General features: G+C 37.4%; 3 protein-coding genes across 6 annotated transcripts in view; 2 read left to right on the top strand and 1 right to left on the bottom strand.

Moving 5' to 3' along the window:
- LOC126779891 (protein suppressor of hairy wing-like) lies at nucleotides 1-27,209 on the bottom strand. 2 transcript variants are annotated; one of them, XM_050504050.1, is made up of 15 exons: nucleotides 27,054-27,209; nucleotides 26,805-26,909; nucleotides 25,758-25,977; nucleotides 23,316-23,399; nucleotides 14,961-15,084; nucleotides 11,339-11,465; nucleotides 10,855-11,010; nucleotides 9,188-9,345; nucleotides 8,427-8,571; nucleotides 7,515-7,621; nucleotides 6,098-6,192; nucleotides 5,773-5,922; nucleotides 5,214-5,351; nucleotides 4,284-4,663; nucleotides 1-2,794 (listed from the first exon to the last, which is right to left on the bottom strand). In XM_050504050.1, exons 2-15 carry the CDS (start codon nucleotides 26,886-26,888, stop codon nucleotides 1,766-1,768), a joined length of 2,997 nt encoding a protein of 998 aa, XP_050360007.1. In that variant the 5' UTR covers nucleotides 26,889-26,909; nucleotides 27,054-27,209; the 3' UTR covers nucleotides 1-1,765. The 2 variants fall into 2 exon arrangements, with proteins under 2 accessions (XP_050360007.1, XP_050360006.1); XM_050504049.1 differs by having other exon boundaries at nucleotides 5,773-5,925.
- The window catches only part of LOC126779896 (catenin alpha), a 400,158-nt gene that overhangs the window by 151,640 nt on the left and 221,068 nt on the right, over nucleotides 1-27,450 (top strand). The gene's annotated exons all lie outside the window — the stretch shown is intronic.
- LOC126780068 (uncharacterized) lies at nucleotides 17,703-21,023 on the top strand. Of its 3 annotated transcripts, none has more exons than XM_050504329.1 (4): nucleotides 17,703-18,038; nucleotides 18,541-19,054; nucleotides 19,990-20,106; nucleotides 20,915-20,987. In XM_050504329.1, the coding sequence occupies exons 1-4, from the start codon at nucleotides 17,884-17,886 to the stop codon at nucleotides 20,942-20,944; spliced, it is 816 nt and encodes a 271-aa protein (XP_050360286.1). In that variant the 5' UTR covers nucleotides 17,703-17,883; the 3' UTR covers nucleotides 20,945-20,987. The 3 variants fall into 3 exon arrangements, with proteins under 3 accessions (XP_050360286.1, XP_050360285.1, XP_050360284.1); XM_050504328.1 differs by having other exon boundaries at nucleotides 19,990-20,139; nucleotides 20,915-20,964; XM_050504327.1 differs by having other exon boundaries at nucleotides 17,706-18,038; nucleotides 19,990-20,171; nucleotides 20,915-21,023.

Genomic DNA, 27,450 nt, shown 5'->3' on the forward strand with positions numbered 1-27,450 from the left:
CATTTAATATTTTAATAATAATAATAATAATATCCTGCGACATTTTTCACACACGGCCATCTGATCCCAAATTAAGCTTGTACAAAGCTTGTGCTATGGAAACCAGACAACTGATATACTACATATACTACTTTTCTTTTGTAAATACATACTTATATAGATAATTACACCTAGACTCAGGACAAACAAACATGTTCATGCACACAAATGTCTGTCCTGGGTGGGAATCGAACCCACAACCTTCGGCGTGAAAGACAAGTATCTACCAACCACGCCAACCGGCTCGCCAAATGTCGTCATTTTTTTTCGTGAAATGGTGACAAAGATACATCCATCCATTCTCACAAACTCGCGTTTTTTTTAATTCACCTTTTAGTATGTGTGGCTCAAATCTAATAATTTGAGATTCATTGCCATAGTTTTGTTCTGTCTAAAATGTCCGCCAAATAAAAGTTCAACAAACTTGTTGTTAAATTTAAAATGTAAAGGAGAGCTTGTGCAAAAAGTTATTATACAACTAGATAATGGGTGATAGCAGTCGCCTCTTGGCTTATTTCCATTCATATTGAGAATTCGTTATTTTTATTTGGATCTTCAAAAAGGAATGCACGTGACAAGCTCTAATACATTATGTGAGTTATAAATCTATGTGCTCAGTTACAGGAAACCACAGCATCCATTACATACAAGACATGATAAAAAACACCGTTTCTTTCGTCGGTTCTCATCAGGTCAGGATATTTCTTTCCAGAACCGGTGCTAGTTTCTAATTTGACTATCAATGAGTAAGTGTAATGCTTCTATTTTAACTAAAGAGTTTTAATATTGATATAAACGCTAACTATTCTAATGAATGGACTTTTAATCTTATTATTAAACAATTATCGCATATAAAGCCTTGTCTGGGTTCAAGGCTACGGTCGGGCGGGGGTTTTATCAAAAAATTCCCAATTGCTCGGAGTCGGGATAAATATGTACACTCGCATGCCTCGGTTTGTATAGCTGTTGGTCGTACGCCTTAACCCTCTCCAATTCTGTCGGTTTGCCGGCCCATCGGATTATTTAGCGTTTGCGCACACATGTGCAATATATTATCCTGCGCAATTGGCTAGTCTATTGGCCGCAATCATTCAGGAGGCCATCATTCTCATAAGTACATTGCAACGCTCGGATATGACGATATTTCACGACATACAAAATACTTATATTGTAAAAGTCTCACTATTTTATTATAATCTGTGGTAGATAGAGGCAAGGAAGCGTATCTCATATGGAGTTCCGCCCGAATCCTTATTTTAAAATTGCGCCGTTTATTAATTTGATCAACAGAATAATTTGACAGCAAACGTCAAACTATTTCTTTCTAATTCCATTTCACTCTACAGACTGTTAGCACCGGCGCCATCTAAATTTCATACATTTTGAAGAACGCTTTTTATACATAAAGATACGCCCCTTACTCCTACAATAGGAAATCTCTTAAGCTGTAAGCATGTGTAGTTTTCAATCGATTAAATGATAAATCGAATTGAATCGAATACAAAGTCGATTAAATTTTACTTAGCTTTAATATCATTAATAAATTAATGTAAGTTCGTAATTTTTTAACAGAATTACTCACAAATTCAATCATCGAATGTTTTTTTAAAAATAAATCCACATGAACACGCCATCATGCAAACACAAATTAGGCATTTTATTATGAACATATATACAATATTTTATAACGAAACAAAAAAAAAACCATTTCCCATTTCAAAGAATCTTACGTATCAACAGTTGAGTTTGCAAATTTCCGCCTCAAAACGTCGATCATAGCTTTTCTCTTATCGTGATTTCTCTTACTGATCATTATTGTACGTTTGAACGCGTTTTTGGTTTTAACTGTAGTTATTTTCGTCGCACTAGATTCCCTAGTGTCTGGCAGACTGAAATGTACACCGAATTCTTTACGATTCTCCAAATCGGCGAAACTGTTGACATTCTCTCGAGACATTTTATTGAATATCTTCAGAAACTGCCAAAATTCTACATCGCCGCCTTTAATGTTGGTCTCGTAGAACTCTTTCAATTTCGGATCGCATTTATGTCTATTGACAATTGGCTTCGGTTTTTCGTATCGATTCGGATTTATCATCTGTGGCTTATCGTTCAACTTCATCAGCTCGTTTTCGGACAACTTGTGTTTCCATACTTTCTTCTTAAACGGCTTCGGGTTGGGATCGTGTTTCCTCGTGTGCAACTTAAGTGCACTTAGCGTTTGGCAAATTTTCTTACATTTATCACAAGGGAATAACATCTTTTGGCCATTATTTTTCGCTATCCTGTACATAAGCTTCATTCTACTCAAATAATTTTCACTATCCGCATTATTTATCTTTGGAACGATTGTATTAATTGTTACATTTATCTTTTCCTTTTCAACAATCCATTCGCCGTGTTTCTTAACCAGTTTAGTTTTCGTCAAGCCATCATTATCGGCAGTGCGTTTTTTCCTATCAAGAGCGACACATTCTTGTCTATTAAGATTATTTACGCTCGGTATGACTTCTACTTCTTTTATATTATCGTTTTCTACATTATAAAAAAACCTCGAACCGTTGTTATTATTTTTTCTATCTTTCATACCACCGAAGGGAAGTTTTATATTTAGTTTGTGTACTAAATTCATGTGCCTGGGTAAGTTTAGTTTGGTAACGTAATCGCACAACGGACACTTCTTTAACATGTTAACGTTACACACGTCGAAATGTCCTTTGCAATGATTGATTAATTTCTCTCTTGTTTCGTATAACTGTAAATAATCAAACGCGGATATTTTATCAAATAATAATAATAATATCCTGGGACATTATTCACACACGGCCATTTGATCCCAAATTAAGCAGAGCTTGTGCCATGGAAACTAGACAACTGATATGCTACATATACTACTTTTCTTTTGTAAATACATACTTATATAGATAATTACACCCAGACTTCCCACCCAGGACAGACACAAATGTCTGTCCTGGGTGGGAATCGAACCCACAACCTTCGGCTTGAAAGGCAAGCATCTACCAACCACGCCAACTGGCCCGTCAATTGAATTGATATATCCAAAGTATACCGCTGTCAAACGAATAAACTTTACAGCTATATAATAATACTTTGATTTATACATATTTTTTTATATAAAATAAGAACTCGTATCAAATTGGCTTCGTAAGTAGTATTAACCATCACTTACATCGCCAATGCGCCACCAACCTTGGGAACGAAGATGTTATGTCCCTTGTGCCTGTCTCACTCACTCTTCAAAACGGAGCACAACAATAATAACTATCGCTATTTTGCAGTTAGATATCTGATTAGTGGGTGGAGCCTACCCAGATGGGCTTACAAAGCCCTACCATCAAGAAAGTACATAATAATGAAATTCAATATTTGGCAATGTTATTGGTTTAAACTAAATAAGCGGAGTCGAAAACCTATTGATATAAGTTTATTTTTACTTACAAGCTATTTAAATTCAAACAAGCATGTGTAATGTTCCACTGATGGGCTAAGGTCTCCTCTCCGTTCGGAGAAGACTTGGAGCTTATTCCACTCCGCTGGTCCATTGCGAGTTGGTGGATAAAAATGTGATAGGATTGCAGTAAAATAAGACACGTGCTTGTTCCTCACCGTCAAGCACGAGATGAAATATAAACACAAATTAAGCACATGATAAATCCATGGTGCTTGCCTGACTTTTGAACCAACAATTGATTAAAATTCTCTGATACAAACAACTATATATATATATATATATATATGCCGCTCATCACGAGATCTCCTAAGCTATCCGCCCGATTGACTTGAAATTTGTCACAGTTACTCCTTCCTCAACGTAGACGCTCACTAAGAATTTACGCAAATCCTATCCAAAATACATTCTTCCTCTTATCTACCCCATCTTTGCCGAGTGCCGAGATGGCTTAGTGGTTACTCGTGAATCTTAACCGATGATCGTGGGTTCAAGCCCGGGCAAGCACCACTGAATATTCATCTGCTTAATTTGAGTTTATAACTCATCTCGTGCTTAACGGTGAAGGAAAACATCGTGAGGAAACCTGCATGTGTCTAATATCACTGAAATTCTGCCATGTGTCTTGGAGCAGCGTGGTGGAATAAGCTCCAAACCTTCTCAAAAGGGAGAGGAGCCCTAAGCCCAGCAGTGGGACATTAACAGACTGTTACTATATATATCTACCCGTGCGATGCCGGGACAATTAGCTAGTGTCTATACAAACATTGCTCACCTTGAAACAAACGTAACATTGATGCGTGTTAAGCTTAATCCGTTTTGATTGTGATGTTTTTTCATCATCAACTCCATTATCATCATTTTCAACAGATTCATCATCATTAACATTTTTATTTGACGTAGAAACATTTATAGTGTTGATATTTCCATTTGATTTGTTTAGATTTGTTTTATGTTTATTATATTCGTTTTCTATTTGATTTGTGTTTTCATCGTCGCTATAGTTATCATTTAATTTTGACATAGTAATATTTCTATTGGATTTGGTTATATTTGTTTCTTTTTCTTTATGTATTTCATTTATATTTTCTGATGTTTTATTATTGAAAATTTTATCAGGCTGTGATATAGTGACATCATTTATTTCAATTCCAGCTGTAATACCGAATACATTGATTAATAAGCCTTGAACCTATGCAGTATCTTTTAAATGTTACAAGATGGACGATTTTTTTATGATGTTAGAGTTTTAATTTGTTCCAACAAATATGTATGTCCGTGTAGATCTTACTCATCTCTATCTTGAAAACAAAACATTCTTCAAATGTATTTAATAATAATAATAATATCCTGGGACATTTTTCAGACACGACCATCTGATCACAAATTAAGCTTGTACAGAGCTCGTACTATGAAAACCAGACAACTGATATACTACATATACTACTTCTCTTTTGTAAATACATACTTATATAGATAATTACACCCAGACTCAGGACAAACAGACATGTTCATGCACACAAAGCCTGTCCTGGGTGGGAATCGAACCACAACCTTCGGCGTGAAAGGCAAGTATCTACCAACCAAGCCAACCGGCCCGTCAATACAAAGTAACTCAGAAGAGCCAGCACAAAAATCTACCATCGATATTCTATACCTCAACTATAGAATTTCCCTTAAATATATAAAATTACAAAACTGTCACCTTCCGGTTGTCCTGCGATGTCAATTTTCATCACCGTACGGTGCTGTCTCTTTCTAACCGATGTGTTCGTCTCTGTCTTACGTTGATACCTTTCCGACGTTCGAGCATTGCTAGCCCTGACATACTCCGAGTCTGTACCTTTTAAATAAAATTATAATATTTTTTTTCTACTGCTGGGATTTTTTTTCTCTATTAATGAAAAGTAAATCATCCTCGACAAAAAAATGATTTATGCTCAATTTATTCGTACAAAGAGACCTTATGAGAAAATAGACACGCGCTCCTGTCCCCAATTTCTACCTGGTGGTAAGGCTTTGTATATTTCCGTTTGGGTAGGTACCAATCATTCATCAGATATTCCACCGCTAAGCAGTAATTAGTATGGCTTTGAAGGGTGAGCCAGTGTAACTACAGGCACAAGGGATCTTAGTTCCGAAGGTCGGTTGCGCATTGGCGATGTAAGGTACATTGCAAACATGATGATGTACATCGAGATTAGCGGCGAAATATCTGATGAGAGGGTGTTATCTACCCAACAAACCCTAACGCATGACCTCACCTTGAGCATTTTCATCAGGTCGCATTGTGTGCTCCACGAAGAAATCTTCGAAGCGTGTCGGTGGCGTTTTCTTCTTCTTTACTGTTCTTGGCGTATCTCCTGATGGTACGATTCGCGAATAATCCATCGACCTCAGATCTGATTCTGAGTCTGCTAGAAATATTTGTCAGGGAAAGAAAGACATAAATTAGACGATTCAACTATCCGTAAACGAAACCTTCTCAAAAACGGAAGAGGAGGCCTTAGCCCAGCAGTGGGACATTAACAGGCTGTTACTGATACTGTAAGTAACGTTACGTTAAATATACTTAATCATTTCACTCACCGCTTAATGGTTCAACTTTGACTTCATGCAATAGTTCTATCTCTTTCACATCGTTGTCGTCCTCTTCTATTATAATTTTATTTTTCTTCATTTTTCTAAAATATACATTTTATCATGTATTAAAATTTATTCTCGGCTTTAGAGAGAGATGGCTTAGTGGTTACGCGTGAATCTTAACCGATGACCGTCGGTTCAAACCCGGGCAAGCACCACTGAATATTCATGTGTTTAATTTGTGTTTATAATTCATCTCATGCTTGACGGTGAAGGAAAACATCGTGAGGAAACCTGCATGTGTCTAATTTCATTGAAATTCTGCCACATGTGCATTCTACCAACGGGCATTGGAGCAGCGTGGTGGAATAAGCTCCTAGCCTTCTCCTCAAAGGGAGAGGAGCCCTTAGCTCAGCAGTGGGACATTATATAAACTTACATTACTCCCGGTCCCGTCTTCGCCCGAGTTGAATCAGTGATCATTAAGATTGAATCAATGATTCAACTCGGATATTTACAGATATTTTATAGGAGATTTTTTGATACCTTTGGTTACATTATTGCTGATAATGAAGCTTTCTGTAGATGAAAGAATTTCTAAAACCGGTTACGTAGTTTTTGAGTTTATCCATTACAAACAAACACGCAAAAAAACAAATCTTATCCTTTGTATAATATGATTTAAGTTAAAAAAATCGAATTGTTTATTTTATGTCGGTTAGTTCATTTTTATAATAATAATAATAATATCCTGGGACATTTTTCACACACGGCCATCTGATCCCAAATTAAGCTTGTACAAAGCTTGTGCTATGGAAACCAGACAACTGATATACTACATATACTACTTTTCTTTTGTAAATACATACTTTTTTAGATAATTGAACCCAGACTCAGGACACACAGACATGTTTGTGCACACCAATGTCTGTCCTGGGTGGGAATCGAACCCACAACCTTCGGCGTGAAAGGCAAGTGTTCTACCAACCACGCCAACCGGCTCGTTCATTATCATAGTGTTGGGTAACGGGTGATATTCTTATTATTGCTTTATAAATCATGTTTACGCGATAACCTACGAATGTTATATACACTTACAATTGTAATGCGTGGTTGGCTAGATGTAAAAAAAGTTATTGGTAGAGTCTGGAAGTCGGAAGTGTGGGCACTCCCGTGCCTCGGAAAGCACGTAAAGCCGTTGTTCCTGCGCCTGAATTCTTTCCGGTCGTGTCGGATTGCCGTCCCATCGGATTATGAGAGTTAGGGAATAGAGAGTGCACCTGTATTTGCGCACACACTTGTGCACTATAATATCTCCTGCGCAGTTGGCTAATCTCTCTTGAGATTGGCCGCCGTGGCCGAAATCGGTCCTTTGGTCATTATTTTTACTATCGTGTATTATGTAGATAAGAACAATACTCACGACTTCCTCAAGGACATGTTGTATTTGATACAATGTGTATTCCAATAATGCGACTTTAAATATTTATGCATTTTGAAGTACTTCTTGCAAATCTTACACTGCCTATCCTAAAAAAAAAAAAAATGATTATAAGAAATATTACCCATTCCTTACGTCGTCAATGCGCTACCAACCTCGGGAACGAAGATGTTATGTCCCTTGCGCACGTGACACTGGCTCACTCATCCTTCAAATCCTATCCAGATATAAATATATAAGCCAAATATTAATTGTTTTCATATACAATTCGAATTCTATATACTTCAAACGCGTTCAAGGTCTCGGCAACATCCCCCACCAGCGCTGTTGAAATCACGTGCAGTGCGTGACGTCATCCGTCACAGAGCTTGGTTATATAAAAAATAAAGGTGTAAATAGTAGTATTTATGATATTTTTGTTTTCTAACTTCCTTATCTGTATTCATGATTTAAATTATTGCAATCTCGTGTGCACGGTGGAATAATTACTCAATCGATTTGTTACTTATAAGCCCTAATTCCAAAAGGGTCGTTTAATCAGACCGTATTGACACACCACGAGGAATCTATTACGGACGACACACCTGATGGAAAGTGAATAAAATATAAAGAAGGTCTGGAATACCCTCCCGACCTCCGTTTTCCCCACCACCTGCAATATGGGTACCTTCAAGTCTAGAGTGAATAGGCATCTTGTAGGCAAGCGCGCTCCATTTTAGACTGTATCATCACTTTACCATCAGGTGTGATAACAGTCAAGCGCTAGCTTACGATTAACCATAGACACCTGCAACACCGGAGGGCTACAGGCGTTGCTGGCCTTAAGAGACCCTAATCGCTACCAGCCCTTTTCATGTCCTCCAGCTGATTTCGTTCGCGGAGTGTTGAGCTTACCAGTTCAAACGCGTGCCCGTACTTGATGTGCATCACCAGGCTCGGCTTGTTGTACGTGAGGAACCCGCACGCGTCGCATTTGTACTCCTCTTTGATGCAATGCTTCTTCATTATGTGAGTTCGGAGGTAGTTCTTACTGTAAAAACTGAAAACGAACAACAACCATGTTATATTTGAAAAAATCATCACCTTCGTTATTATCACTATCATCACCGAGTACATCATGATCATCACCATTACCACCAACAACATCAAATTATAATCACAATAAAATCATCAGAATCACCACACCATCAACATCATTATCACCACAAACTCATGATCATCACCACCATCAATATAAACACTGATTTAATCATCATCAGAACAACAGTAACAGCCTGTTAATGTCCCACTGCTGGGCTAAGGCCTCCCCTCCCATTTTGAGGAGAAGGTTTGGAGCTATTTCCATCACGCTACTCCAAATTGGTAGAATACGCACGTGGCACAATTTTAATGAAATTAGACACATGCAGGTTTCCGCACGATGTTTTCCTTCACCGTCAAGCACGAGATGAATTATAAACACAAATTAATTATTTGAACCCACGATCATCGGTCAAGATTCACGCGTTCTTACCACTGGGCCATCTCTGCTACAACAACACAATCATCATAATCATTACCACCGTTATCAGCCAATCGCAATCCATAACCAAAAGCCCTTCACAACGTGCCCACATCTACAAAGAAACGAGACGAGAGTGTTGATCATCACTCACCTGGTGCCACAGTAATCACAAACCGCACATTTTTCTTTCGCTCTGTGCTGTTTCATGTGCACATTCAAACGATTGACCCGAGTGAAGCGTCTCTCGCACAACGTACAAACGTACTGTTGATCCGGATAGTGGATCAATGAGTGCTTTTTGAGGGTACTCTGAAAAGTTAACGATCTATTTGAAACAAGAACTTATTAATTAGTTGACATTTTATATTCCAAACATCATTATGAATTGAATTTTGACGACGAGCCGGTTGGCGTGGTTAGTGGATGCTTGCCTTTCACGCCGAAGGCTGTGGGTTCGATTCCCATCCAGGACAGATATTTGTGTGCATGAACATGTTTGTTTGGCTTGAGTGTGGGTGTAATTATCTATATAACTATGTATTTACAAATGAAAAATAGTATATATAGTATATCAGTTGTCAGGTTTCCATAGCACAAGCTTTGTACAAGCTTAATTTGGGATCAGATGGCCGTGTGTGAAAAATGTTCCAGGATATTATTATTATTATTATTTGTTCGAAACCCGTTCTCAGTAAGCGTCTACTGTGAAAATGGAGTAACTATGCTAACATTCAAGTCAATCGAACGTATAATTTTGGAGATCTCGTAATGGGTCAGTTAGTGGTATTTCGCTTATATATAAATAGCTTATTTACTAAAATCTTCTTCGAAACTCTAGCTAGTGTCTATATATAATGTAACTGCCTTTTCATGTCTCACTGGGCTTAGAGGTTGCCTCTACTATTGTAGAGAAAGTTTGAAGTTTTTCTACCACATAAAGGTGTGGTAAGTTTCAACCGACAGACGTAGTTCTCCTTAACCGCAGAATACGAAATTTAGATATTTTTTTATAGTATGGGAAGGCGAACTAGCATATGGGCCACCTGATGGTAAGTGGTCACCAACGCCCATAGACATAATACTAAGTACTGCTGTTTTGCGGTAGAATATCTGATGAGTGGGTGGTATCTACCCAGACGAGCGTGCACAAAGACCTACTACCAGTAAATATAATAATACATAACAGTAATTACGGTTTTTAATTATATCAGTGAAGTTGTTATCAAAACTTTGTAAGTAAGATTAAAGTGCATATAAGTAGTTAAGTGTAACAGTGTCGTGTTATATATAGAGATATATTGATCGAGAAGTGTTTGTGGTGTACAATACAGCGGAGATGTTATCGTGGAATGTGTATCTAAGGTTTGTTTATCTTTACTTCTAAATAAATATTTGGCCTTAAAGCTAGCCACTCGACATCGAGGCAGTCAGCACTTACACTTCAAACGGTATCAAAATTCACGCTAAGGATTCTTTATTTTGAATTTGACTACCTCGTTGGTCTAGTGGCTTGATGTAAGGCCGCAGACCCGGAGGTCCTGGGTTCAATTCCCAGGTCGGGCCAATAAAAAGTTATTGGGTTTTTCTGTCAGAAAATTCTCAGTAGCAGCCTGGAGTCTGGAAGTTGGAAGTGTGTACACTCCCGTGCCTCGGAAAGCACGTAAAGCCGTTGGTCCTGCGGCTGATCTCTTTCCGGTCGTGTCGGATTGCCGTCCCATCGGATTATGATTATTATTATTATATATTATTATTATTCTTTATTTTGGCTGTCATTGTATAACAAATATTTTCAACAATTTCCCTTAAACGAATACATACCTTATCTTTGAACTTTTTCGTACACCCTTCAAAGCTGCATTCGAAGGGCTTGGCGTGCACGTGTTTCGTGAGATGGGCCGCCATATTGTACTTGTTGCTTATTTCAACACCGCATATATCGCACTTGCACGAGTATATCTTCTCGTGGACCAATTTCTGGAGACATTCAAATAAGTCTACAAATCGCCAAGCGCTACCACCGGTTCTGTAGAAGACCCGGCAGGACACTCGGTAATTCTTGTTTAAAATTACATATATATGTTAACTTAATACAACATAATTATTATGTACTAAATTCTGACCACAGTTTTATCAATTTGGAAGAGGATTAAGTACTCTATGAAATATTCCATACCCCTAGCAACGTGCTTGAAAATATCATAACAGACGTTGCAAGACGCGTGCGTAACAAAAAAACCCACTTTCACCCTTATAATATATGTTTAGGTGTTAATAGAGAACATTACACTGAAAACATACTTACAATATGAGAGTTTAAGGTCGTATTCGATTTGAACATCTTCCCACAGTGAACGCATGGCTTTTTCTTAATTTCCATGTCCAAATGAGCCTCAGCAATGTGGAGTTTGAGAACTCGCTTCGTTTTATAGCTGGAAATAGAAATTTATGGTTGGGATCAAAGACCCCCAGACGAAGTTATCATATATTTATCACCGCGGTATCAGTGTCCTCTTTTAACTCCTTAAAATAGGAGGCTTTGGACCCGGTTATTCCATTAGCCTTCTCCTGGTCTATGGAATAACCGGGTCGGAACAGTAAAATACTGAGTTTTTTCGTCGAGAAACGCTCAGTTCAAGAGTTTAAAGACGTTGCTCCGGAGACTAGATTCTTATAAATCCTTTCAGATTTGCCGTTGAACCGGATTATTATTGTAGTTTTATTATTATTAAACAACTTAATTGCACACTCACCAGAAAAAAAAATCAAGTAAAAAAGAAAAATATTTTATTTGCGCACACACCTTTCTACTTGCTTTGTAGAGCTTTTTGCAAGCCAATCTAGGTATAACTCACTCATCACATAGCCACACTACGGAACAGCAATACATATGTAGTATTATCCTGTTCGAATGTTGAGTAAGCCAGTGTAACAACAAACACAAAGGACATAAATATTTAGTTTTCAAGGTTGTTGGTGTATTTGCGATATAAAGAATTGTTAACACGTTAACTGCCATGTCAGGCACCGGTGCTTGACAGACATGGTACCTGTTAAGGTCATGTCAGTCCCGGGTGACTGACGCCACAGTATGTAATTCAGATGATCCCAGGGAGCTGTCCGGCACGTTTAGCTCATTATTGTCTATTAAAATTGACTGACAAGACCCTGGAAAAACTATGTTCAACTTGGCCTAACGTTTTTATGTTTAGAACAGGATTTATTTAGGTTTTATTGAGAAAAATAAAATGTAACACAATGAAACTATGAGAACTTTTTATTGTTCGATATAATCATATTTTGGGCTTAAAGAGCTTAGAAAATTATAAAAAAATGTCATTTTGAGTAATGAAATACCATCAGGGCCGTCTTAAGTCTATTCTGCGCCGGGGTGCGGGACTCAGCCTGCGCCCTCGGAGGCTGCCCGGCGCCTGCTGCTGAACATAGGCAATGGCGTTAAGTTCAATAAAATATCCAAAAATTCGGCGCTCAAAAGGCGCCCGCGTGCGCTCCGCGCCCTTGTGCACCGTACCCCTTGCACCCCCTGGTAAAGACGGCCCTGAATACAATAATCAGTCAGAGAGGTCAAGGAAAAGTTACATTGTTTTATGTTCCTCGTTGAAACAAGATAGGCAAAAATGTGGTTCATTAGGGCATTGTGGGCAATAAGTATTCACTTGCTTAGTCTTCTTTCTAGCATAATTTCTGTCGATTGTTTGAACATTTACTTTATAGCACCGTGAACAGTACTTTCTAGATTTTTTTACAGGTCCTTCTTTCTTTTTTAGCTCATGCTTTTGCCTCCTATTTCTTGTCAATGGAATGTCAGGATTACTGTTTTCTTTGCCCGATTCTGTTAGATATTTGCACAGCTTTTTCCTATATTCTACTATACCTATTTTAGACTTCGTGGTTTCTTTATAAATTATGTAAGAATTGAGTAATGCAGTGTTCATCACCAGTTCAACAGCAAGTTTTCTGTACCAATTTTCAGTTTTTCTCAAAGGTGTTGAGTATGCGATCATTTGATCAGATAGGTCCACAGAAGATTTCGCGTTGTTATAATCGACTACAATTTTTGGTTTTATTATTTCTTTGTCTCTTTTGTATGTCCTTGTAAATCCAATAGAATGTTTCGTAGACAGTAAATAAACATCCCTTTTGTCCTTCCATTTCATACATGTCATACCATCTTCATTTTCTTTAGCTCTAAACTCTCCTTTTTTTATCTTTCCGTTTATAACATCTTTAGGCAAATATTTTCTATTTCTTCGCAAAGTACCTACAAGATGCGTTTCTTTGTCTAACAACTTGCGTCCAAGATCAATACTGGTATACCAGTTATCGGTATATAATGTATGACCTTTTTGAAGATATCCTTCCATAAGTGACATCACAACATTGGTTGGGGTTGTAGTTTCGGTCTCGCCTCTCTTTCCCGCATATATTTGAATTCTGTTAGTGTAGCCTGGATTAGTACATAACTTAAAAACTTTGATTCCATATTTGTGTCTCTTCAATTTCATATATTGTCGGAATATAATGCGACCCCGAAGTGGTACCAAAGACTCATCAATACAGAGATTTTCTCGAGGATAGTAATATTTTTCAAAGTTTAGATTCAAAATATTTACCAATTCACGTATTTTGAACAGTCGGTCGCCGTATCTTTGGTTATCGTTGTTAGAAAAATGTACCATTCGTAACAAAATTTTCAAATCAGGGGGGTCTGTTGACCAATAATCTGCTAGCTTAGGCAATCTAACTATGCCCATATATAAAATCAAACCAAAAAACCTTTTGATTTCGTCTTGGTTTGTATCAGACCAACTAAGCAGTCGCGATCCTCGTTTTATTTGATTTTTTGATGTAAGTTTAGTAATCGTCTGAGCAGCAAATCGGTTTGTTTCCATAGCTATGTTATGAAACACACTATCCGGAACTAACAAAGAATAGAAATCTTCTGGTTTGGATTTTGACATCGTATTTCTCAAATTATAAGGTTTGAAACCAGAGCACTCTGTGAAAGGTATAATTCTTCTTTGTTTACCCGCTGGTTCATACCATAAATCGGTCTCAAGCCTTGTGCAAACCTGCTTTTCTGGGTTTTCATCTTCGTCACCACTTTCTATCACATACCGCCTCTTCCTGTTTCCTCGTCTATAAATTACTTCTGTATCGTCACATATTTCACTATAACATGGAATTTCTAACAGCGGGGAATCTCTTTGAGTCAATTGTTTTTCTAGGTCGTCAATTGCTTGCAAATCTATTAACGAGAATTCAAAATCACACGTATTGTCAATAATGGACATGATTATAATTAGCTATTATAATCGTCACGCAAAATCTCCAAAAACACAAAAAAAAATAGAGCAATGGGTGCGCGCACTTACTTCCGCAGCTAATTCGATGCGACTAAATAAACACTGTAGGTACATCGCATGGCACGCGCCGCCGCCCCGGACAGGTTACAACCTGCAAGGGATGAACTACGACACGCGTAGGTACTTTTGTTCAAACGGCCGAGCACCGCATCGAGTGATTTCTCGCGAAACATGGCCCAATAGCTATGTTTTATTTCATTTGGGCCTTGTCAGGCACATATGCCAGACATGTTATTTTTTTACATTATTTTATATTATAATCACCGGAAACAAATTAAAATAGTCATATAATGCGATTTACTTGAATACACAACCAAAAAACAAAAATGAAAAAAAATCGTCATCAGAATTTTACTATGGCAGTTAACGTGTTAATATATCTTACAGCGCCAATGTCTATGGGCGGTGGTGTCCACTGAACAACAGGCGGCCCAAGTTTTCTTTAACCGAGGACATCGTTCTCGGTGGTGTTGCTAGACTCTGCCATCTCGACTCCATAGACCGGACCATGAAGGCTCTAATCACCACATACACACATACCCCTTATCGCACATCTTGCACTGGAAGTACTTCCTGATGCCCAGGTGCCGTTCCTGATGTTTCCTCAACGTCGATTTGTCACGACACGCGTAGTCACAGTATTTGCACTGGAACGGTTTTATATCTGGAAGGAAAGTTGGTGTTTTTTTTAGATGATGATGATGATGACCACGATTTCGGCCAACGTGGCCAATTGGAGTTGGCTAGCCAACTAGATAGGACGTATTATTGATATGAAACAAGCTTGAACTCCAGGTACATAAACAAATTTTCTATATATTTAACTCCTCCCTCACCCCTCCCTAAAACACTACTGGTGGTACAGCTTTATGCAAGCTCGTCTGGGTAGGTACCACCCACTCATCAGATATTCTACCGTAAAACAGCTGTACTTGGTATTGTTGTGTTCCAGTTTGAGGGATGAGTGAGCCAGTGTAATAAAGTGTGCACAAGGGACATAACATCTTAGTTCCCAAGTTTGGTGGCGCATTGGTGATGTAAGCGATGGTTAACATTTCTTACAATGCCAATGTCTATGGGCGTTGGTGACCACTTACCATCAGGTGGCCCATATGCTCGTCCGCCTTCCAATTCTATAAAAGAAATTAGTGAGCTATAAACCATAACACCCCAAAGCAGTTTTTTATCTAAGTCATTTATATTACTATACTTTTTCCAACAAAAATATGTTTTTGTTCGTAATTTATGCAGGCCTCTCTTTCCCACTGGGCACTTGCCCAGGGCCATCGATAGGGACCCCTTCCAGACTACCAAACGATAACCCATATTTATTAGCGAAAAAAATATTTCAATGTTACGGACATAGGGAGGCTCATTATACTAATGTGCCCAGGGTATAATCCTGAGATTATATACAAATTCTAGATTCTATATATATTTTATTATAGTTTATTTACAATTGATTATAATGTATGTGGCATTATTGGATAGCTTGTTGCCATTTCGTAGGTAGTGACATAAACCCATTGCTTTAGAAATTTCGGGACGTCTGATCATAAAACTGCGACAAGTAGTTTTGATAGTCTCTTGAATAACCGAACACAAAACTCTATTTAAAACCTTCGTCATATTATATCAATATTTTTATTAATTTTATAACGTTTTCTTTTATTAATTCATTCTATTATATAATTAGGTTTTTACAATGTTGACTTATATTTTAAGTATTACTAGAATACCTGTAAAAAAGTAGGCAATTATTTAAATAATTGGTGATGACTTTTGGCTTATTGTATATATTTATTGTTATACTTGTTGATGTTTATAAACAAATAAATAAAAACTATATAAAGTGGATGTTTATTAATTTGGTCATATTCCGTAAAATTTTAAATAATCTTTAAATTTTAATTTGCTATTATTCAGCTATATATTTTTGATTTAATTATTTGTGAAGACTTAATTGGTATATGATTTTTTTTTAATGTGATAAATATTTTTTTTAAATAATAATATAATAATATCCTAGGACATTTTTCACACACGGCCATCTGATCCCAAACTAATCAGAGCTCGTACTATGGAAACCAGACAACTGATATGCTACATATACTATTTCTCTTTTGTAAATACATACTTATATAGATAAGTATATATATGTCATAACTGTTTGTTTTCTTAAGATTAAATAAATAAATAAATGTATTATTACATTAGAACCTGCATGTGTCACACCACATATGTATCCACAAAGAGGAAGTATCCTCAGAGGAGAACTTAGCTAAGTATCTGGACGAAAGTCTCCTCCATAGAACGCCAACCATCCCGATCCTGCCACCTTTTTCAAATCGTCAGTCCACCTTGCCACAGGGCGTCCTACACTACGTTTGCCTAAATGTGGTCTCCACTCTAACACGTGTCGGCTCCATCAGCCATCAATGCGCCTGGAGACATGGCATATATACGCCACTATATATGATACTTAGATGATAATACCAAAGCCGCTAAACATGCCTGTAATATTAGAGGAGTTCCCTAAATTTTCAATGGACCCCATTATCAGATTTCGATATCAATGGGACCAATTTGGATACAGTTAAAAAGAAAATAAGGCTCTTAAATGACATTGCCTTGAAGTGAAACATGAAAAAAAAAAAACATTTTGTTTAATTTTGATTAAAATTATGAGTACGAACTAAAAATACACGTAATTAGAAAGCAATTACGCTGGTTACATTTGATTAAATGATGTTAGGTAGCCGATAATTAACTTTAATTGCTGAACTAGCTATATATCTTAGCGTTTCTTGTTCAATTTACATTTTATATAACTACATTTATTGTAAATAAATCGGCGGCCAATCTGAAGAGAGATTAGCCTACTGCGCAGGAGATATTATAGTGCACAACTGTGTTTTTTTTACAATTAATAGGCCAGCGTTTGACCGTTGACTTGCCTGATGTTAAGCATCGACACGGCCTAAGATTTAGCACGCTTGCCTCTAAGAAACCTGTTTACTCTGGATTTGAAGACACCAACATTGTACCTATCAGGAAATACGGACTCAGGCAAAGGATTCCATAGTTTCGCAGTGCGAATGATGAATGTAGACTCAAAGCGCTTCGTACGTAGGCGGGGAATTTCCACTGTGTACCTATGGTGTAAAATATCCGAATTAGTTAATCTCTTTCGAGAATGAACCCCAAAACAAACTCATCAGATTTCAAATCATAACGCTTTACGATACGACATACTTAAAATAACCATACCAAAAAACAGCGCTTTGTGTTATAAATTCATATACATATATTCATAGCAATCATTTAAAAGCGCTTGAAGCTGATAGCTTTTCAATTACCAGAAATAATTATAAAATGCATACAATGAACGTGTGATAAAGTGTATACGATATTTAGCAAAAGTTTATATACATAAAGGCTTATATACTTAGTAACCAGCTAGATGATTTGGTTGTTGATATTATTTATATATTTAATATTGTCACATAATGTGATCGATGCTAGAGTTTTCTGCGAGGACACTAACGCGATGCCGTGGACGCCCACAGGATTCTCGTGTCCCGTTTTATGCGCAAGCATCAGAAACGCCATCGAGAGGTAGTATACTAGTAGTAGTACGTATATAAATAATATAATTAATGTATAATTTAATGAGGTTTCATATGTTTTTATGATTCGTCTCGTCGTTATAAAGAAAACATCGTGAGGTAACCTGCATGAGTCTTATTACACTGCTTTGAGTACGTGTATGCTTTTTTAACCACCAACCTGCGTTGGAGCAGCGTGGAAACGGCTTCCAATCTGACCCGTTCTAGTCATCCTATTGATAACACAAGCTTCACCTTAAACTGAGGGTTAAACATGAATAGATATTCCTTAAAAACATTGCAAATATTCATTATTTCTTAAATAAAGGCTCATCCCACACACATAGTTCCCTAGCGATGTATCTATTGACCGCTAAGCACAAGATGGATAATTTAAGCCCCCCCGCCTGTCAAGTCAGGCGCCATATTTTTTTAAAGCATATTTAGTAGTTACTATGTCATAAAAAAGTAGCTTTCTAACAACATGATGTTAACTCGATTTAAAATTACAGATTGATAATGACAGATTATAATAAATCAGTCCAAGAACAGCTGGGAAATAAGAATATAAATAAAAATATATTCAAAGATGATTATTTTAACGAATATACAATATACAAAAATATGCATGGTCTAAGACAAAATTCTATACATGATAAAGAACCTAAAGACGAGTATAAAGAACCTTCTAAAAATGACATATATTCTAATGAAAACATTCACGCACACATACAAAATTATACTAATGAAATATTTAAAACCGTACAAAATGAAAAAGACACATTACGTCTAAATAAGAAAGTCAATAAAAGCTACAATAAATATGGCAAGGGTTATATGAAAGTTAATACGACGAAGAAATGTTGGTATTTGGAGAAATTTAAACCGAGTTTGTTAATTGGTAAAATCGTTCGAAAGGAATGTTCTAGAAGATCGAATTTCGATAGTAAATTCTTATCCATAATGACGAATGTTTTAAACGATTACGCGAATTCTATTTTCAAATTCACCGATGAAATGACCGAGGTATTATAACTATACTTTTTTAAGCCCATTCATTGTATCCAATGTAACATCAGGCACAAGGGACATAACATCTAAAACGAAATTTGCAATGAATTATTTTATTAATAAAATTTGTACACAGTACAATAAGCTGTTTATAAATAATGTCTTATCTCTCTTAATAAATTTAATATAAGGAATATTTTGAAAAAGTACTTTATATGAAAAATGAATATATATTATCTGTGTATCTATCCATTTGTCAAATGCGGTGACACGCATCGCAAAGCGCGGGAAAATGAGAAATATTGACAGTGGCGCGAGTTGAAGACTGTGTGTGCGCACAGGGTGTCAACACAGCTGATAAAATAAAATAAAATATATTTTATATAGTGTGTAATAAAAACCTTACAGTACACATAGTAACAGCCTGTTAATATCCCTCTGCTGGGCTTAGGCCTCCTCTCCCTTTTGAGATGGTTTGGAGCTTATTCTACCACGCTGCTTGAAGGCGGGTTGGTAGAATACACATGTGGCATAATTTCAATGAAATTAGACACATGCAGGTTTTCTCTCGATGTTTTCCTTCACCGTAAAGCACGAGATGAATTATAATCACAAATTAAGCACATGAAAACTCAGTGGTGCTTGCCCGGGTTTGAACCCACGATCGTCGGTTAAGATTCACGCGTTCTAACCAATAGGCCATCTCGGCTTACGTCTTGAGTTAAGTGTGAACTACACGACTGGCACAGAGAACATAACCTCTAGTTCCCAAGGTTGGCGGCGCATTGGCGATGTAATGAGTGCTTAATATTCCTTATATCTCCAATGTCTATGGGCGATGGTGACTGCTTAACCATTAAATGGCCCATTAGCCCGTCCACCTAACTATAACCACCATGAAAACCATCATTTTTTAATAATTATGCAATGAAATCGAATCAAAATTCCAGATTCTCCTAAACAACATATTCGGCCAGACCACAGATCTCCGTAACAACATATTCGACGTGAACAAAATCCTCAAGTATTTGAGGAAGTCCGTCGACCTGCACAGGAGCCATACGAATGTAATCACGTTGAAGTCCCGGCACTGCCTCACGGTATCCATCCCCGGGTGCTTTTGTAGGGCTGGGTGAGCTAGTGTTTTCATTTAATGATAATAATAATAATTTTATTCCACGAAAAATGTATTTTGGATAGGATTTGCGTAAAATCCGTTAATAATGAGCGTCTCGAAGGAGTAACTGTGAGAAATTTCACAACAATCGGGAGAATAGTTTTGATCTCATGTTGAGTGGTATTTCGCTTATACATATAAGATTTTTTTTTATAATATATGTAGACGAGCATATGGGTCACCTGATGGTAAGTGTTCACCAACGCCCATAGACATTGGCATTGTAAGAAATGTTAACCATCGCTTACATCGCCAATGCGCCACTAACCTTGGGAACTAAGATTTTATGTCTCTTGAGCCTGTAATTACACTGGCTCACTCACCCATCAAACCAGAACAACAATACCAAATACTGCTGTTTAGCGGTAGAATATCTGATGAGTGGGCGGTACCTACCCAGACGAGCTTGCACAAATCCCTACCACCATTCTATATATTTCAGTCTAGACGAGAAATAAGTTAGACAATTATTACAGTTAACAAGAGTACAGTCTGGTCAGCCATCCACCTCCAAGTACGAATTAGTTTACGGAATGCTAACTTATTTATATAAAACATAGCAATAGTGTGTACAACTTTATCAAGCTTTATTAACTAGCTTCAGGTAAATGTTCAGGAGTTGAGTACCAAATGACCATGTCCGTACTCCTGATGAATACGTGAAAGCGTTTAGTGTACCATTTTTTTTTTTTTTTTAGATACGTCGAAAGTTCCGGCCAATGCGTTAAACCGTCCGATTGTGTTGAAGACGCTTATTATAGTAAATATTTAAAGAGAATTATTGTTATTTAATAAAATTGATTGACTTTAAAATTCTGTATTTTTTTATTGACACCGTTATATAGAACGGCTATTTGCCAAATAATGGTAAGTTGTCACCATCGCCCATAGACATTGTAAAGTAAAGTAAAGTAACAGCCTGTGAAAATCCCACTGCTGGGCTAAGGCCTCCTCTCCGTTTTTGAGGAGAAGGTACGGAGCTTATTCCACCACGCTGCTCCAATGCGGGTTGGTGGAATACACATGTGGCAGAATTTCAGTGAAACTAGACACATGCAGGTTTCCGCACGATGTTTCCCTTCACCGTTTAGCACGAGATGAATTATAATCATAAATTAAGCACATGAAAATTCACTGGTGCTTGCCCGGGTCTGAACCCACGATCATCGGTTAAGATTCACGCGTTCTTACCACTGGGCCATCTCAGCTCGATAGACATTGGCAATGAGAAATATACATGCCATAAATCACCATTGCAACACTAACCTTGGGAACTAAAATATTATGCCACTGTGCCTGGATCTACACTAACACACTCACTCTTCAAACCGGAACACAACAATACTAAGTATTACTCGCGACAATAATATCCTGGGACATTTATAATATCCTGGGACATTTATAATATCCTGGGACATTTATAATACCCTGGGACATTTATAATATCCTGGGACATTTATAATATCCTGGGACATTTATAATACCCTGGGAAATTTATAATATCCTGGGACATTTTTTTTTTTTTTTTTATAGAATAGGAAGGCGGACGAGCATATGGGCCACCTGATGGTAAGTGGTCACCAACGCTCTTAGACATTGGCATTGTAAGAAATGTCAACCATCGCTTACATATCCAATGCGCCACCAACCTTGGGAACTAAGATTTTATGTCCCTTGTGCCTGTAATTACACTGGCTCACTCACCCTTCAAACCGGAACACAACAATATCAAGTATTGCTGTTTTGCGGTAGAATATCTGATGAGTGGGTGGTACCTACCCAGACGAGCTTGCACAAAGCCCTACCACCAGTATATCCAGTAATATCCTGGGACATTTATAATATCCTGGGACATTTATAATATCCTGGGACATTTATAATACCCTGGGACATTTATAATATCCTGGGACATTTATAATATCCTGGGACATTTATAATACCCTGGGACATTTATAATATCCTGGGACATTTATAATATCCTGGGACATTTATAATATCCTGGGACATTTATAATATCCTGGGACATTTATAATATCCTGGGACATTTATAATATCCTGGGACATTTTTCACACACGGCCATCTGATCCCAAATTAAGCTTGTACAAAGCTTGTGCTATCGAAACCAGACAACTGATATACTACATATACTACTTTTCTTTTGTAAATACGTACTTATATAGAAAACTACACCCAGACTCAGGACAAACAGACATGTTCATGCACACAAATGTCTGTCCTGGGTGGGAATCGAACCCACAACCTTCGGCGTGAAAAGGCAAGTATCTACCAACCACGCCAACCGGCTCGTCAAGAATAGAATGTATTAAGTGGGTGGTACCTACCCAGACGGCACAAATCCGAAAAAGTAAATATGTTAAGACTTAACTATACGTTTGATGTTGCTAATTAAAATTTGAATTAATTATAAGTGAAAAAAACCTAGCTCTAATTTGTTTTCTTTTGCAATTAATAATAATAATAATATCCTGCGACGTTTTTCACACACGGCCATCTGATCCCAAGCTAAGCAGAGCTCGTACTATGGAAACCAGACAAACAGACATGTTCATGAACACAAATATCTGTCCCGGGTGGGAATCGAACCTTCAACCTTCGGAGTGAAAGGCAAGTATCTACCATCCACTCCAACCGGCTCATCAAATTATTTAAGTACCACTTCTGAAGCTAAAAATATATAGAAGTACAAGTGTTGGTGTTACCGTGGTACATTTCATCCTTCCTCGGGATTCAACCTTGCTTCATACCGAATTTCATTAATCGGTTCAGTGGTTAAGTCGTGACCTCGTAACAAACAGACAAAGTTTTTTCGCATTTACAATATTAGTATATATGTATATAAAATAATGTCCTCCAGACCGATTTCGGCCACGGCGGCCAATCTCGAGAGAGATTCGCCAACTGCGCAGGAGATATTATAGTGCACGAGTGTGTGCGCAAACACAGGTGCACTCTCTGTTCCCTAACTCTCATAATCCGATGGGACGGCGATCCGACACGACCGGAAAGAGTTCAGGCGCAGGACCAACGGCTTTACGTGCTTTCCGAGGCACGATATTATTATATATATATGCATTTACCTGTATGTATATATTTGTGTGTGTTCAATGAATAGCTCGTGTTGAAACCCTTGCCGCAGGAGTCACACTTGAAAGGTCTCTCGTCTGAAATATTAAAAAAAAAAACATAAATATTAGAGCACTATATATCTACATAGTGGTCGGTTTGGCTATGGCTCATCAGGGTTGCCAGAGTAACTAATTTCTACTAATTTAATTGTTTGCTTTTACATTTTTCACCGAAAAAAAGCCGAGATGGCCCAGCGGTGAGAACGCGTGAATTTTAACCGATGATCGTGGGTTCAATCCCGGGCAAGCACCACTGAATTTTCATGTGCTTAATTTCAGATTATAATTCATCTCGTGCTTGACGGTGAAGGAAAACATCGTGAAGAAACCTGCATGTGTCTAATTTCACTGAAATGTGTCATGTGTCAACTTCCCTCAAAAAAGGGAGAGGAGGCCTTAGCCCAGCAGTGGGACATTCACAGGCTGTTACTGTACATTTTTCGCATGGGTTCGATTAGCGGGTTCGGGGACACCATAACAATCTCGCCCAGAACGCTGGTAGTACTAATACCGTTACTGTGCAGTATTTCAAAATCAATGGTGTAATTCGATATTACAATCTATGAATGTTGATGGATATAGGGGACGGTGGATGGATTGTGTATTTGTGATTATAATTCATCTCGTGCTTTACGGTGAAGGAAAACATCGTGAGGAAACCTGCATGTGTCTAATTTCACTGAAGTTCTGCCACATGCGAATTCTACCAACCCGCATTGGAGCAGCGTGGTGGAATAAGCTCCAAACCTTCTCCTCAAAAAGAGGAGAGGAGGCCTTTAGCCCAGCAGTGGGACATTCACAGGCTGTTACGGATGGATTGTGTAAGTGTGTGCGTGAGTGACGAGTGACGGAGAGAAGTGGAAGGAAAAACCACGTTGTGCCGACCCGGTTTTCGGACAGTGTAATGCTGTTGGCTACTGGCCTCTACAGCGTCACAGGGCGGGATGGGCGAGTTATACTCAGCCGGATGTTAGGAGCCACTAGGGGCTCAAGAGAGACGGACGTCCTAAGGGTGCCTGTGAGGCCGGACCTCGGCTTAGGACGCCGTTGAAATCGGGAGGGATATGCCGACCCCACGTAGGACAGAAAAAGAATAAGGACGAGAAAAAGAAGAGATTACAATCAATGAAATAATTTGGACACTCATGTTAATATTTCTGTAATATAATCTCGATGGAAATTTTAAATTAAACTTTTCCTTGTAATTCTTATTATATGTCATAACTAAAATCATCAATGAGAGGACAAGAGTTATAAACAGGGGTACGCGTGGCAGTTCCTTGACTGAGAAATGTAATGTAAACAATAGGAAATTTCCCAAAGCCAAATCCAAATCGGTCCAGCCATTCTCGTTTTATGTATTTACAAACGAAGATTATTTTATTTATATATACATTTAAGCCGAGGCGGCCCAGTGGTTAGAACGCGTCAATCTTAACCGATGATCGTGGGTTCAAACCCGGGCAAGCACCACTGATTTCATGTGCTTAATTTGTGATTATAATTCATCTCGTGCTTGACGGTGAAGGAAAACATCGTGAGGAAACCTGCATGTGTCTAATTTCATTGAAATTCTGCCACATGTGTATTCCACCAACCCGCATTGGAGCAGCGTGGTGGAATAAGCTCCAAACCTATTCCTCAAATAAGGAGAGGAGGCTTTAGCCTAGCAGTGGGACATTCACAGGCTGTTATTACTACTATGCATTTATTTACTTTCTGCTATAGAAGGGGAGGGGGGGGAGACTAATAACTACTTATGACTGGTATCGTGGTAAGTGGCTGGAGAGATGATGTCCTTGTAAACGGCTTCGGTCACACTGGTCATTCTAAAGGTACGAGCCAATAGAGCGAGAAGTAATACAGCTCGACAAATACAAGCACACTAACTCTCTCACCTTCACGCAAACAAATTCGACACAAACGGAAAGAGTTCAGGCGCAAGACTAACGGCTTTACGTGCTTTCCGAGACATAATATACACATTTCCAACTTCCATAATACGGTTCATTTGTGTTTATAAATCATCTGGAGGTAGATGAAGCACTTAATCATCTCCTCAAGAGAGGGCAGTGTTTGCTTAGCAGTGGAAGCTCGTAAAGCTTTTATTATTTATATTCCCTTGGTGATAGGGCTTTGTGCAAGCTCGCCTGGGTAAGTACCACTCACTCATTAGATATTCTATGACTAAACAGCAATAATTAATAGTGTTTTGTACTTTTTTAAAGGTAAGTAAGCCAGTGTAACAAGTCATAAGGGACATAACATCTTAGTTCCCAAGGTTGGTGATACATTGAGGATGTAAGGGATGGTTAATATTTCTCGCAGTGTCAATGTTTATGGTGGTGAACACCATTAAGTGGCTGATTTAAAAAACAAACCCATACAACTAACCTGTATGTATATACATGTGGTGATCCAACAGACTCTTGTAATGGAACTTCCTTCCGCAGAAGCTACACTCGTGCTCAGTTGCCGCATTGTGCACCCTCTTTATGTGTTTGCTCAAATACTTCTTAGTTTTACATGTGTGCGAACACAAGTGACAGGAAAATGGACGTTCAGCTGAATGGAGCTGGATGTGATGGGCCAATCCAGATTTATCCGAGAATCTCTAAAAAAGTTATTATTTTTTAATTGGTAGGCAAGCTGGCAAATGCTTGGCAGTGTAAGTCGAAATCTGATTACTCCAAAGTGATTTTATGTAAGCAACAGTAAACAGTAACAGCCTATTAATGTCCCACTGCTGGGCTAAGGCCTCCTCTCCCTTTTGAGGAGAAGGTTTGGAGCTTATTCCACCACGCTGCTCCAATGCGGGTTAGTAGAATACACATGTGGCATAATTTTAATGAAATTAGACACATGCAGATTTCCTCACGTTGTTTTCCTTCACCGTCAAAAACAAGATAAGTTATATTTTATGTGGAATAGAGTTATGAATAAAGATATTTTAATCCAGAACTGTTTGTGGTGCATAATATAGAAGAGCATTTATAAATAATTATTCTTGGATGAAAATAGGCTATATGTGTTTACATAATTTCACAGGGCTAATTATATTGCCAGGCCCTTCCTTTTGTAATTTGTTTTTAATTTTTAATTACAATTTGTCGACAAGCATTTGCACCTGTGCCTTTGGTTGTATTTGGTTTCTATATTGTCAATATAAACTTTGCTCAATTTTAAAAATGACAAAATATTGTACTCTATGGTTCATTCTTTCCTTTATCACTTGAAATAAGCTATACTTTAATAAGTATTTTATGTGATACTTTCTCTAACAAAGTAACATCCACATTACTACCACTAATTAATAAATAGCTAAAAATATTGTATTGAATCTATTTGCATGTAATTTTTTTTTTAATTTTGAATATTCAATATTTTTTTAACTCTTAATTTCTCTGTGAAGTAAAAGAAGAAGTATATATAATATACTACCTTGGTACATATTTTGCATTTATGATCGCCAAAATTAGTTTTGGTTTTAACAATTTTCTTCGAGATTATATTGTCCTTTGCCATGTTTAAACACTTTTAAGCATTCTGTAAAAAAAAATAACTGAAAATACACTGAATAACATCTATTATTTTAATTTATTTTCTGAATGAAATGTTTAAAAAAACAACAAGCTTAATTAAGCGAAAAAAGCAAGTAATTAAATTTATTTTTAATTTATTACTACGCACTTTCCGGGCGTAATTTCTCAATTACAAGTTTATAAAATGTTTTATTTATAAACTACACGATTTGTATATATACACTTCATTGAACTTTATTATGTAATTATAACTATTTACAATTTTGTTATTATTATATCAGTAATAAACATGAAACCGACAATAATCGGCTGTTTCAAGATTTTTATATTTTCAAGAAAAATGACAGAAGTAAACGTCAATTGTCAGGGAAATTCATGATAACAAGTGACAGTTGTACTGCAATACAAAGTTACTTATTCAGTTAAAAAAATGCAAAACGGCGATATTATTTAAAATTTTTTTTTTATTTAAAAATAATTAATTTTAACAAAAGTATAGGAATAAAATTTTAAAAGACAATTAAGAGACAAAAGAAATACGAGAT

The sequence above is a fragment of the Nymphalis io genome, chromosome 30 (assembly GCF_905147045.1).
Source record: "Nymphalis io chromosome 30, ilAglIoxx1.1, whole genome shotgun sequence".
NCBI classification, from domain to species: domain Eukaryota; kingdom Metazoa; phylum Arthropoda; class Insecta; order Lepidoptera; family Nymphalidae; genus Nymphalis; species Nymphalis io.